Source organism: Pinus tabuliformis, chromosome 7 (assembly GCF_031772625.1).
Source record: "Pinus tabuliformis cultivar Carrire ecotype Pingquan chromosome 7, CPIR1, whole genome shotgun sequence".
NCBI lineage: Eukaryota > Viridiplantae > Streptophyta > Pinopsida > Pinales > Pinaceae > Pinus > Pinus tabuliformis.
Genome location: NC_142293.1, coordinates 863,188,066 through 863,203,075, shown reverse-complemented (window position 1 = coordinate 863,203,075; position 15,010 = coordinate 863,188,066). Strand labels below are relative to the sequence as shown.

Sequence of the window (15,010 nt, the reverse complement as noted above, 5' to 3'; positions counted from 1 at the left end):
CGATAGTAGCAACATATTGATGGACAACAAGGTAAAGAAAAAGAGTTTCAGCATATGGAAGAAGATGAAACAGGCCTATGGAGTATGGACTTTGACGACGCTGTTGGAAGGGAAGGTGCTGGAATTGGCATTTGGATACACAGCCCGGTTTTCGCCCCAAACAAAGTGCCAAGCAATGTAAGGGTCTGCTCTTATAAAGTAGCCTTTGACTGTTCAAACAATGAGGTTGAATATGAAGCTTTGATTGCTGGTTTGAAAGCTCTTAGAAAATTAAATGCTAAGAGGATTTCAGTGTATGGCAACTCCGAGTTAGTTATCAAGCAGGTGAAAGGCAAGTACCAAGCAAAGCATCCTCGAATGCGGGCCTACCACAATGCGGTGTTGGATATCTTGAAGGTATTTTCTGATTATACTATCACTTGTGTGCCCCGCACTCAGAATGTCATAGCAGACTCACTTGCAACAGTAGCAAGCAATTTGAAGATTCCTATGAACTCAAACAACTAGTTTGAGATTCACGTAAAGCATCACCCGACTGCCCCCAACAATCAAAGGTATTGGCAAGTGTTCCAAGATGATGATGAGATCGATAAATTTCTGCAAAATAAAGGTAAATTCAAGGACATTTCTATTGACATGGAGTATGATGATGGTGATGAGAATTTGGAAGTCAATCAGATGGAAGTATTGCAGCTCAAAGATAACATCATTGCAAAAGGTTGAATACCTTTATAGGAGCCGATCAGGATGATGTGGCTAAAAAACCAACATTGCTGCCAACTGAAAAACGAGTTGAATATGTGAACATCAGATCAGCTGAAAATCCCAAGATAGTGAAATTATCAAAAGCATTGCCCCCATAGGTGAGAGTGAAGTATATCAGTTTGTTATCCTCTTTTACTGATGTTTTTTCTTGGGATTATTCAGACTTGAAAGCTTATGACATGAGCATAATTCAGCATGTGATCATGATCAAGCCAAATCAAAATCCTTTCCGCCAAAAGCTAAGAAGAATAAATCCAAAGCTTCTGCCCTCAATCGAAAAGGAGGTCAATAGGTTATATAAAGCTGGTATCATATTCCCTATCAGATTTTCAGATTGGATTTCGAACTTGGTTCTTGTCCGCAAGAAAACATGTGAGATTTGGTTATGCATTTATTTTAGAAATCTGAATAAAGTTTCCTTGAAAGACAATTATCCATTGCCCAAGGTGGATCACATACTTCAGCGAGTAGTTGGAGCATCATGAATGTCACTACTCAATGGTTATTTGGGTTATAACTAGATTTTGGTCCATGAGGATGATCATGACAAGACAAAGATCACCACTCCATGGGGAACTATTCAGTATGCAAAGATGCCGTTTGGATTGAAAAATGTTGGTGCAACCTTTCAGTGGGATGGATATAACATTTGGCAATGAAAAAGATGTTTTCCTAGTTTTTTATCTTGATGACTTAACAGTTTTCTGTAATACAGATGAAGAGCACCTCTATCATTTGAAAGTTGTTTTTCAACGGTGTAGGAAGTATGGCATCTCGCTCAATCCAAAGAAAAGTTTGTTTGCCATGGATGAAGGCAAACTCCCTGGGAATAATATATCCAAGGAGGGCATCCGAATCGACCCAACACGTGTGGAGGCCATTCAAAAGATTGATTTCCCATGAAGTAAGAAAGAAATCCAATCCTTCAATTGTCAGATCAATTTCTTATATTGCTTTGTGCCCAATCTTGCAGAACACTTAAGAGAAATCACAAACATGCTGAAAAAGGATAGCGTAGTAAGATGGACCAAGGAAGTAGTTAAGTATTTTAATTTGGTGAAATTAGCTCTTTCTTCAACTCTGGTTTTGATCAACCCGAACTATACTCAAGATTTTATTTTGTTTTCCTTTGCCTTAGATCATACTATGGCAGCGGTCTTGATGTAGAAAAGAGACCAACTCAAAAAACCAATTGCATTCTTCAGCAGGACCATAAGGGATGCTACATTGAAGTATAATATTATTGAAAAATAGGCCCTTGCAATGGTTAAGGCATTAAAGGAATTTTGGGTTTATATTTTGCATTCTGACATTCTTGCTTATGTTCCTAATGCTGTTGTCAAAGATGTCCTAGTGCAAACAGATCCGGAGGGAAGGAGAGGCAAATGGATTGCTGCCTTTCTGGAATATGATGTAGAAATCAAACCGACAAAGCTCATTAAAGGACAGGGGATGGAAAAACTTATGGCTAAGTCAAACCTGCACGCTTTGGACATTAATCTAATTGCTGCTATGTCTGAGGAAGATGAAGAAAATCTACCCACTCAGGTATCAAAAATTTTCCTCCTTTCTCCTTGGTATTCAAACATTGTTTTTGTACTTCAAAATTTGTCATCACCTCCCGAAATGGCCAAGAACAAAAGCAGGACATTGAAGTTGAAGGCTGCAAAATTTTTTATCATGAATGGTGCACTTTATTGGAAATATCCTAGTGGTGTCCTACTAAATTGTTTGGTAGTGTTAGTGTCGGTATCTTCAACCTTCTATCAGAGATCAAATCCTCTTGTTGCATTTCATATTAGGTGTCCCGCCCAGTCATTTGCATTCCAATAGGTGCATAGATCATCTGACGGTAGTGGTATTCCTCCACTTTCCCTCATGTTATCTACCTAGTGGCTCATGTTTGTTCATTTAGAAACATACATGGTCTTGTTTTTATTTTGAAAATTGCAAACGTTGTATTTAGGGTTTCATTGTCAAATAGGTCTAGGGTTTCATTAGGGTTTCCTCAAAAAATGTGTTAAAATGTCCAATAATTATCACCAAGCATTTTTTCCTCAAAACTCTGTTTTGAGGAAAAAACAGAGTATTTAGCATTTACTGTACAAAATCATGAAAGTTTTTGTTTGCCTCATTGTAAATCCATTCATCTGCATCCTGGTTTCTTTCCTTAGCCCAAAAGCCCCAACACCTGCAAAAACAAGCAAGCTCAGGTCATTAAATTCATCACAAAGTGAAAAAAGCAGTGAAAAAGTTCAAAAACAGAGTTTAAAGATAAAGTCAGATCCAAAACATTATAAAAGTGGGTTTCATGAGCCAAAATTTCAAAAGCTCTTGGTTTATAAGCAATGCCTTCATTTGTAAAGTTCATTTGCAAAAGACAAGTAAGGCAAAGTGATTTTGTTGAGAAAGAGGAAAAAATTGGGTGAAAATCGCTCCTGGTGACCGGCGTTGCACACTGGGCAGGAGGCACAGCGCATTTGTGAGGTGCAGCACCCTTGGCCTCAAAACTCAGTGTATTTATGCACAGACGTAGTGCATTGGGCGTGTCGCGCGGTGCACATAGCCAAAGAGCTCGAAAAACTTGGAACGATCTTGATACAAGTAGGTACAATCTTCAAAGTTGTATTTCGTCTAAGTTTGACGATGGTTTGATGGTCTGTTTTTTATGGTGCCTGTGAGAAGCAATCAAACCCTACTTTTAAAAAAAAAACTTGCTACCTAGGGTTTGAAAACCTATTTTGCTACCAAGTTCATCATCACTCCATTACTCCCCTATCCCATTTATCCCTAAATTTCATTGTTCCCTGAGTTCCCCAACCCCCCTAAATTCACTAATTCCCTATCCCAAGTTCCCTTTCCCAAAATCCTAATTACAAAATCCCAAACCCTAACCCTATACAAAACTCCTGTAATATCCCATTTTTCCCTAGCTAACTCCATCCCAACAGTCCCTAAATTCCCATTATTTTTCCCTCTCCTGACAGTCCCTTATTTCACTGTTTTCCCTTGGTAGCAGAGGTCAAACAATCGTCAAAGGCAGTTCAACAAAATTTGACACATCAACAACTTTTTCTCCAAGACAATTTGTCTATCAGTAGTTATGGCATCTGATCCTTCATATGATTATGAAGAAGAGACACAAAGTGATTCACCCACGGACCGACATGCACCTAGGAGGCCTCATAGAGGTGGCAGACATATCAGAGAAGAACCAACCACTCTTGCCGAGTTGTAGGCTTTCCCTCTTGCCATGTTTTGTTTCCAACATTAGTCATGTTATGAATTTTGCAAAAGGGTTGCTAATATTATGTTTCATCATGAGTTGTCCTGCTTATTTGTGTTGCATTTGCATGGTGATCAAGCCACTCTTTCCGGTGTTACTTTCACATTAACGCCAGAAACCATTTCATTGGCAATCGGCATACCAAACATTGGAGAACCATGGAATAAGAGGTAGAAGATTGACTGGAAACACTATGAACCATATATTAAACCTGGTTTTCTGAGGCAATTCAAGAGAGTGTTTCTTTTTTGATTTCTCAAGGATGAGTATGCTCCTTTAATGAAACTCATCATAAAGTATTTCACTTGTGAGGGTCGGTTCTCCTGCTTGTATTCTTATCACATCAGGCTGCTGATGTATTTCACTCTGGTATAGATGATGAACATTCCTTATTTCATATGCCGAAACATAGAAAGGATGACCACTCTTGTGCAGCACAAGACCCCTCAGCAGCAGTTTAACAATCTTTATCATTTTACTCTCATCAAAATTGTGGTCGTTCATCAGCTTGGTTTACAAGGAATCACTTGGGATGACTTCATCTCTCGTGAGTTTTTTAGAGCTTCACAGGGACCTTTAGAGGTTGGGTATGAGACAGGTGGACCTTCTTATCAGCAGGGCCATGAGACCGCTAGTATGCCGGTGTTCATCTCCTATCAGAGGGGCACTAGACGGTTGTTTGCAGCAGCAAAGCGAGTCTTATCTCCACCTGGGGAGGAAGGGGCCTCGCTTCCTCCATCAGCACAATAGGTTCAAGACTGAGGCAAGAGGTATCTACAGGGGGAAGGACCATCAGGTGAGCGAGAGACTGATTTCATCCTCATTGAGGGTGATGATACTGACATGGGCCCACAAAGTGCAAACCTTAGACAGATCATCAAGGAGAAACAGGCGGACATTGATGCCTTGTTCACCAACTTGGATAGAGCCCAGTGGACTATATAGTATTTAGAGCAAAGAAACAAGTAGCTTGAGGATCAGTAGGTGGTGATGAAGTTACAGAACATTCGACAAAACCGTCAAAGTGCCCGAAGGAGGAGGATAGAGTTCACTTCATTGGAGCAAGAGATCAATGCTGATCAAGAGTCATGGCTTGAAAGATTCAATACCCACTTGGAGAGGAAGCTAAAGAAGGAAATAAATGAGAAGAACATGCTTAGAAATTTGTCATATCATTATTTGTCCTGGAATTTCGTCTGCCAAGCAAGAATCAGGAATTTCAAAGATAAGTTGAAGAGAGCATCAAGGAGGAAAAAAGAGGATGAAGGACTTCAAATCTTGGCTGAGGCTTCCTTCGCCCATCACAGCACTTAACGGAGAAGACTCAGCCCAAATTTCAAGAAATTTTGAGCAATTTTTGAATTTTTGTAAATTTTTGGCACAAAAAACAGAGTTTTCCTCCCTATGCGCCGCGCCACGTGGCGCCGCTTTTTCTAGAGGGCTCTAAATCACAAAAACTTTGCATTTCTAACTTTGCATTTCTAGATTTGTCATGGAAATCTATGCTTTCCTACCTATGGCAAAGAAATTTGGGTAGGTTTGAGCCCTCAAAAGGTCAAAAAACACTCAAACATTGACCTCACTGCCCCTATTTTGACACACAGGAAGCAGTGTTGGGAGAATGGAATTTTGGAGGGGAAAATGGAAAATTTATGATGTAATTTGATGAAATTTGATGGATTATGATGTAAATATGTTGGATTTTCACTTGTAGAGGTAGATTCATTAGTTTAGAGGTTGTTTCAAACTGAATGGATCAGTTTCCTTGTTTTTAGAGGCATGTTGTTATGCTACCTAGTTTCTAGTTCCTTGTTTAGAATCAGTTGGATCAGCTCCTAAACTCATGAGCTTGACCCCTAGAGGCAAGGATGAGCTATGTTTGTCTATATTATGTTGTTTTTCAGTCATTAGCATGGTTGGACTGTTGAGAAATCCTTGAGCTTCATTTTACACTGATATTTTCATTTTGGCTAAGGAATTGAGACCAGGATTTGCAACACTCTTTGGGATTCATGTGGCAATTTGTCCTGGTGCAATGCTTCTCTTTGTAATTATGCATTTGCTTATGTGTTATGTATGCCATGCTCTATCTTGTTTCTTCTGAACTAAACAAACAAGAGTGTAAGTAGAATTCATTGAAAGTGTAATGCTCTACTTGAAGTTTGCTTTAGTTGTTTGATGTTTTCAGCTGTTTGGGGAGGATTCTTGATTGCTCTTGCCCTCTTCAACACCTCACCAGTCTTTTCCTTCCATATCACTAAAATTTAAGTGCCAAAACTATCGCCTACCTTGCCCCATTGAGATCTCTACAAAACTGAGCCTCAGTCCCCGCACCCCAAAATGTGCCTTTCCCTTGATTCCAACTAAACCCCCAAAAAATCACATCAAATCCTTGTACTTCATACCTAGCCTAAAATTAGTTTTTATTTCTGTCATCTCGAGCCCCATCGATTATATTTTGCTGAGATTGACCCAGAGAGAGCCCTCTACTGTCCTCATAGGGCTAGCTATGAGGTTGAGCATGGTTTGATGTTGGCCCTAGATCCTACCTTTTCAGCCTGAGGTAAATCTAGGCCCTAACATAGTGGTTACCATATTGGGGAAGAAATTGTTTGTTTGTTAGTGTTCTTCATTTCATAAACTACAGATGGAGCCTGAAGTTATGCCAAGTAGCCTTCAAAACGCTCTTGCTTTGCATTATTGAAAGTAGATAAATGCTACTTCAGTCAATCTCCGGTCTAGTCCTATAAATGGAAACATCTGACTTGCAAATTTCCTCAGTAAAATGTAATCAAGTTTAGATCTGATTGTTGATGGTGGAAAACAGTCAAACAAATATAAATGCTAAAATCATTCACCTGACGACTCCAATGTCGAAGAATCCCAAGGTTCAAAATTTTTATGGCGACTCTACCCTTCAAGAACTAGTAGCCTGAAAAATTTCTTGGTCAATTCATTGTTATCAAAATAGATTTTCTTGCTCGACGATATGCTCCCATGAGCTGAGATCACATTCCAGGTTTTCTAAATAAAATTCCGAAGGTAAATTGGCAAAGGAATTTGCATATGTTTAAAGATGATGATAAGAATGATGTTGCTTTACATCTGGTTAGATTTCACATACATATTAGCCAGTTGAAGGTTGATTTTCCTAAAGATTGCTTGATGAAGATATTGATGGCCACTCTGGAAGGTGAAGCCTGATATTGGTATGAAAGTTTACCGCCTTCTTGTATTTACTTTTTGAAGGATTTTCATACCATTTTCTTTGAGAGGTATAAAGAATCTTATCCATCCTTAACCTTAGTTGAGGAGTGTTGTAAACATGTTTATAGTTTTATTGAAAATCTTGAAAAAGTTTATGAGTATGATGACTTCATGGTCGATGAGATCATGGAGGCCCTGTATGAAAGTCCATTTCAGTAGCATAAAGAGAACTTACAAGATAATCATCAAGATGATCAGGAAAATTTGCAGCAGGATCAAGATCTTAGTATGGTGGAAGATGATGAAAGAGAAGGTTTTATTTCAGATCTGTCCATAGAAGAAGACAGCATGCAGGAAAGTCAAGTTTCAATCTTAGAATGTGATAAAGTCAAGTTGTTTATTTCAGATCTAGATTCAGATCATGATGATGAAGGCAACCTTGTTCTGAATCCCATGAAGGAGAGCTCTGTTGTTGAGATCATCTAGAATGAAGAAGACAGAGTTATTGAACAAAGCCTTCATGAGGAGGTAATCCAGTCATTTTATGAAAAACAAGATGAAACATTTGTTCAAGTAAGTGAAAATTATTCTTTTGATAACTCAGTTGTAAATGATAATTTGGATAATTGGATTTCCATGTCATATGAAGATGATCAACAATGTTTTCAAATTTCAGAAGATCAGGACTGTCATTCAGATTTTTCATGTTTCGAAATGTTATTTCAAGAAGACAAAAATCACTTGAGAAAAACAAAATAGAAAGTATTATCTCCTCTGTCTGAAGATGAGATAGATCGACTCTTGAAAGGTCAGGTTATAGCCAAAGCTAATGCAGGTCTGCAGTGTGCACATGGTCAAGACAGTGTTGGTGAAACTTCTTCTTCTTTTGAAAATGATGACAGTCTTGGAATTAGCCTTATAGATCAGGGAATAGATAATATTCTCTTTCATGAAAATGATAAGGCTGCCATGTTTGATAATCTTGAAGATTGTTTTCTGTTAAAGAATGACCTAGACCATGAAATTGAGGAATGTGATTCTGAGAGACACAGTAAATTAGAATTCAAGTCAGTTACTATCAATCAGCAACCCACTATTCTTTCAGATCAGAATAAAGGGAGTACTTGTATTTTTGCTGCTGGATCTCAAGACAAGATAGTGCTTCAGGATTATCAAGATCCCTTTGGCATTCTTTTGCAAGCATTAGAGAAGATAAATGTTGCCTAGTTCGTTATCATAAGCCTTGGTTTCAGTGGTTATTGTGAGTTGCCTACATGTACATCATTTTGCTTGCTCGAGACAAGTGAGAGCAGAATTTCAGTATGTAGCCATCTACTGGATTAGTTACATTGGAAGGCTCACTACACATGATTGTACATATTTCATCAGTAGGCAAGAGGTTGTCATCATGATTTGAAGCCCTCAAATCTCGATGGATTGCTGCCCTTTGAAAGCTTTGTAAGTACTTGTTTCAGTTAAGTCAGTATTGCATCATTTTTTGTTTTAGTCAGTTCAGTATTGAGTCAGTTTTGAGTTATAATTGAGTTATGTTTTGAGTCAGCATATTGGTTTTTGTGTGTTTTGAAGTTATTGACTCCATAGCCCAATGGACGAAGGCACTGCCTACTTTCCCAGAGATCTGTAGTTCTTCGCACCTCCAAGGAGCTACCATCCCCATTGGAGCCAATGTTAGTGTCAGTATCTTCATCCCTCCGTCAGAGATCAAATCCTCTTGTTACATTTCATATTAGGTGTCCCACCCAATCGTTCGCATTCCATTAGGAGCATAGACCATCTGACGGTAGTGGTATTCCTCCAGTTTCCCTCATGTTATCTACCTGCTAGCTCATGTTTGTTCATTTAGAAACATACACAGTCTTCTTTTTATTTTGAAAATTGCAAAGGTTGTCTTTAGGGTTTCATTGTCAAATAGGTCTAGGGTTTCATTAAGGTTTCGTAAAAAAATGTGTTAAAATGTCCAATAATTATCACCAAGCATTTGAAAATGTGTTTTTCCTCAAAACTCTGTTTTGAGGAAAAAACAGAGTATTTAGCATTTATTGTACAAAATCATGAAAGTTTGTGTTTTCCTCATTGTAAATCCATTCATCTGCATCTTGGTTTCTTTCCTTAGCGCAAAAGTCCCAACACCTACAAAAACAAACAAGCTCGGGTCATTAAATTCATCACAAAGTGAAAAAAGCAGTGAAAAAGTTCAAAAACAGAGTTTAAAGATAAAGTCAGATCCAAAACATTATAAAAGTGGGTTTCATGAGCCAAAATTTCAAAAGCCCTTGGTTTATAAGCAATGCCTTCATTTTTAAAGTTCATTTGCAAAAGAAAAGTAAGGCAAAGTGATTTTGTTGAGCAAGAGGAAAAAATTGGGTGAAAATGGCTCTTGGTGACCGACGTGGTGCACTGGGCAGGAGGCGTGGTGCATTGGTGAGGTGCGGCGCATTGCGCCTCAAAACTTAGTGTATTTTTGCACAGGTGTGACACACTAGTGGGGTGTGGCGCATTGTGTGTGCTACATGGTGCACATAGCCAAATAGCTCGAAAAACTTCCAAACTCACTCTAATCGCCTGAAATAGCTTGAAATTGTCTTGATACAAGTAGGTACAATCTTCAAAGCTGTATTTCATCTAAGTTTCACGATGGTTTGATGGTGTGCTTTTTATGGTGCTTGTGAGAAGCAATCAAACCCTACTTTTTCTAAAAAAACTTGCTACCTAAGGTTTGAAAACCTATTTTTCTACCAAGTTCATCATCCCTCCATTACTCCCCTATCTCATTTATCCCTGAATTTCATTGTTCCCTAAGTTCCCCAACCCTCCTAAATTCCCTAATCCCCTATCCCAAGTTCCCTTTCCCAAAATCCTAATTACAAAATCCCAAACCCTATCCCTATACAAAACTCCCATAAAATCCGATTTTTCCCTAGCTAAATCTGTCCCAACAGTGCATAAATTCCCATTATTTTTTCCTCTCCTAACAGTCTCTTGTTTCACTATTTTCCCTTGGTAGCAGAGGTCAAACAATCATCAAAGGAAGTCCAACATAGTTTGACACATTAGAACCTATTTCTCCATGCCAATTTGTCTATCAGCAGTTATGGCATCTAATCCTTCATATGATTATGAAGAAGAGACCCAAAGTGATTCACCCACGGAGGGACATGCACCTAGGAGGCCTCATAGAGGTGGGATACATATCAGAGAAGAACTGACCACTCTTGCCGAGCTGTAGGCTTGTCCTCTTGCCATCTTTTGTTTCGAGCATCGGTCATGTTATGAATTTTGTGAAAGGGTTGCTAATATTCAGTTTCATCATGAGTTGGCCCGCTTATTTGTGTTGCATTTGCATGGTGATCAAACCACTCTTGCCGGTGTTACTTTCACATTAACACTAGAAACCATTTCGTTGGCAACCGGCATACCAAACATTGGAGAACCATGGAATACTAGGCAAAAGATTGACTGACAACACTATGAACCATATATCAAACCAAGTTTTCTAAGGCAGCTAAAGAGAGTGTTTCCTTTTTGGTTTCTCAAGGATAAGTATGCTCCTTTAATGAAACTCATCATGAAGTATTTCACTTGTGAGGGCCGGTATTCTCGCTTGTATGCTTATCACATTAGGCTGCTGATGCATTTCACTCAGGTACAGATGATGAACATTCCTTATTTCATATGCCGAAACATAGAAAGGATGACCACTCTTGTGCAAGACAAGACCCCTCAGCAGTAGTTTAACAAACTTTATCATTTTGCTCTCATCAAAATTGTGGTCGTTCATTAGCTTGGCTTACAGGGCATCACTTGGGATGACTTCATCTCTCATGAGTTTTTTAGAGCTTCACAAGGACCTTTAGAGGTTGGGCATGAGACTGGTGGACCTTCTTATTAGTAGGGCCATGAGACCGCTAGTATGCCGGTGTTCATCTCCTATCAGAGGGGCACTAGACGGTTGTTTGCAGCAGCAAAGAGAGTGTTATCTCCAACCGGGGTTGAAGGGGCCTCACTTCCTCCATCAGCATAGTATGTTCAAGACCGAGGCAAGAGGCCTCTATAGGAGGAAGGACCATCAGGTGAGCGAGAGACTGATTTCATCGTCATTGAGGGTGATGATACTGACATGGGCCCACAAAGTGCAAACCTTAGACAGATCATCAAGGAGCAACAGGTGGACATTGATGCCTTGTCCACCAACTTCGATAGAGCCCTTTGGACTATACAGTATTTGGAGCAGAGGAATAAGCAGCTTGGGGATCAGCAAGTGGTGATGGAGTTACAGAACATTCAACAAAACTGCCAAAGTGCTCAAAGGAGGAGGATAGAGTTCACTTCATTGGAGCAAGAGATCAATGCTGATAGAGATTCATGGCTTGAAAGAGTCAATACCCACTTGGAGAGGAAGCTAAAGAAGGCAATAAATGAGAAGAACATGCTTAGAAATTTTTCATTTCATTATTTGTCCCAGAATTGCGTGTCCCAAGCAAGAATCAGGAATTTGAAAGCTAAGTTGAAGAGAGCATCAAGGAGGCAAAAAGAGGATGAAGGACTTCAAATATTCACTTAGGCTTCCTTGGCCCATCACATCACTTAATAGAGAAGACTCAGCCCAAATTTCAAGAAATTTGGAGCAATTTTTGCATTTTTGTAAATTTTTGGCACAAAAACAGAGTTTCCTCCCTATGCGCCGCGCCACGTGGCACTCGCTTTTGCTAGAGGGCTCTAAATCACAAAAACTTTGCATTTCTAGATTTTTCATGGAAAGTTATGCTTGCCTACCGATGGCCAAGAAATTTGGGCAGGTTTTGAGCCCTCAAAAGGTCAAAAGACACTCAAACAATGACCTCACTGCCCCTATTTTGACACACTAGAAGCAGTGTTCGGAGAATGGACTTTTGGAGGGGCAAATGGACACCAAATTGAAAAATTCCACTTTGGCTGGAAAGTAGACAGGTAGACCTTTCCAGCAAGGACACCTAGGCTCATTTGGACATTCAGAAGGCCTCCAGACGTGGGTCCAAACAGGAACTATGCATAGAGAATTAGGCGCGGCGCATAGAGGAAAATTGCCAGTTTGACCAAGTTTTGCTCTGTTTTTCACCCAGTTTCGCTTAGTTTGACTTTTTCACGTTCCTAATGGAAAATTTATGATGAAATTTGATGAAATTTGATATATTATGATGTAAATATGTTGGATTTTCACTTGTAGAGTTAGATTCATCAGTTTAGAAGTTGTTTCAAACTAAATGGATCAGTTTCCTTGTTTTCAGAGGCATGTTGTCATGCTGCCTAGTTTCTAGTTCTCAATTTAGAATCAGTTGGATCAGCTCCTAAACTCATGAACTCGACCCCTAGAGGCAAGGATGAGCTATGTTTTTCTATATTATGTTGTTTTTTAGTCATTAGCATGGTTGGACTCTTGAGAAAGCCTTGAGCTTCATTGTACATTGATATTTTCGTTTTGCCTAAGGAATTGAGACCAGGATTTGCAACACTCTTTGGGATTCATGTGGTAATTTCTCTTTTCATACAGTGCTTCTCTTTGTAATTGTGCATTTGCTTATGTGTTATGTATGCCATGCTCTATCTTGTTTCTTCTGAACTAAACAAATAAGAGTGTAAGTAGAATTCATTGAAAGTGCAATGCTCTACTTGAAGTTTGCTTTAGTTGTTTGATGTTTTCAGCTATTTTGGGAGGATTATTGATTTCTCTTACCCTCTTCAACACCTCACCTATCTTTTCCTTCCATCTCACTAAAATTTAAGTGCCAAAACAATCGCCTACCTTGCCCCATCGAGATCTTTGCAGAACTTAGTCTTAATCCCCGCACCCCAAAATCTGCCTTTCCCTTGATTCCAACTAAACCCCAAAAAAATCACATCAAATCCTTGTACTTCATACCTAGCCTAAAATAATTTTTTATTTCTGTCATCTCAAGCCCCGTCGATTATCTTTTGCTGAGATTGACCTAGAGAGACCCCTCTCTTGTCCTCATAGGGCTAGCTACGAAGCTGAGCGTGGTTTGAGGTTGGCCCTGGATCCTACCTTTTCAACTTGAGGTAAATCTAGGCCCTAATAGGTAGAAGAAGAGGCGAAACAAGTGATGGAAGATTTTCACAAAGGAGATTGCGGAGGCCATCTTTTCTGGAAAACAACAGCCAATAAAATCTTGAGAGTGGGGTATTATTGGCCAAGTCTATTTGCTGATGTGTACAAAATAGTGGCCAGCTGTCATGAATGTCAAATTTTTCAAGGTAAGCGGAAGTTGTAGCCTTTACCACTCAAGCCCATTGAAGTGAGCGCTCCATTTCAGCGATGGTGTTTGGATTTTATTGGTGAGATTCATCCTTCTTGTTCAGGACAGCATAAGTGGATCCTCACGGTGACAAATTATTTCACCAAATGGATTGAGGCAATTCCAACAAAGCAGGCCACCGATTCGGTAATTATCTCATTTCTTGAAAACAACATTTTGTCTCATTTTAGATGTCCAAATAAGTTGATCACTGACAATGTAACAACCTTTAAATCGAAAAGAATGATTGACTTTTGTCATAAGTATCAAATCACTTTTGGGAATTTGACCACTTGTTACCCACAAGGTAATGGTTTGGCGGAATCCTCCAACAAATCTCTTGTCAATATCATCAAAAAGCTGCTAGAAATTAACAAGAAGAGTTGGCACAAAAAGCTGGTCAATGCACTTTGGGCAGATAGGGTAAGTCAAAAGAAATCTATCGGCATGTCTCCTTTTGAGCTTGTGTACGGTGTGGACATAGTCTTCTCGACATCTTTGGCAGTCCCGGTGGTCAAACTGTTGCAAGAAGCTGGCAGCGAGGATGATGGTTTGCAGTGGAGAATCAACCAAATGATACATTTGCAACAAACTAGAGAAGAGGTATTTCAGCATACTTCGAAGCTGCAGGAAAGAATTAAGAGGATATATGACCGGAAAGCAAAGGTGGACAGGGTTGAAATTGGAGACATAGTGTCGAAATGGGATGCAAGGAATGAAGAGAGGGGTAAGCACGGCAAATTTGAAAATCTGTGGAAAGGACCGTACAATATTTCCGCACATCGGGGCCAGAATGCTTTCCTTTTGCAAGAACTGAATGGCGAAGACTATCCTCGTGGGCCGGTCAATGGTTGGCTTCTCAAATGATATATTGTGTAAACTATTTTCTCCTCTCCTATTCATCATTGTATATACCGGCTTGTTTAAATTCCATTGCAAGACTGCGTTCTCTTCATTCTTCAGCTTGGGGCCCGAGGTGAAGGCTATAAAGCTAAAGTTTGAGTTTAGTTTTGGTTTGGTTTGTTTGAGTTAAGTCTTCAGTCAATTTCAGTCTTGAAAATGAGTTAGTTTGAGTCACGTTCAGTCCTGAAATTGAGTTTTTCAATCAAGAGTTCTGATTTTTTGTGTCGAAGTTATTGACTCCATAACCCAATGGACGAAGGCACTACCTGCGTTCCTAGAGATCTTTAGTTCTTGGCACCTCCAAGGAGCTACCATCCCCATTGGAGCCAATCTTAGAGTAGGTATTGTCATCCCTCCGTCAGAGATCAAATCCTCTTGTTGCAGTTCATATTAGATGTCCCACCCAGTCATTTGCATTCCATTAGGCACATAGATCATCTGATGGTAGTGGTATTCCTCCAGTTTCCCTCATGTTATCTACCTGCTGGCTCATGTTTGTTCATTTAGAAACATACACAGTCTTCTTTTTATCTTGAAA

At 39.4% G+C, this 15,010-nt stretch overlaps 1 protein-coding gene across 1 annotated transcript; it reads left to right on the top strand.

Moving 5' to 3' along the window:
- Positions 1-14,016: 14,016 nt before the first annotated feature.
- LOC149250338 (uncharacterized) lies at positions 14,017-14,436 on the top strand. The gene has a single exon (XM_089453626.1). The coding sequence runs from the start codon at positions 14,017-14,019 to the stop codon at positions 14,434-14,436; it is 420 nt and encodes a 139-aa protein (XP_089309752.1).
- The last annotated feature ends 574 nt before the right edge of the window (positions 14,437-15,010 follow it).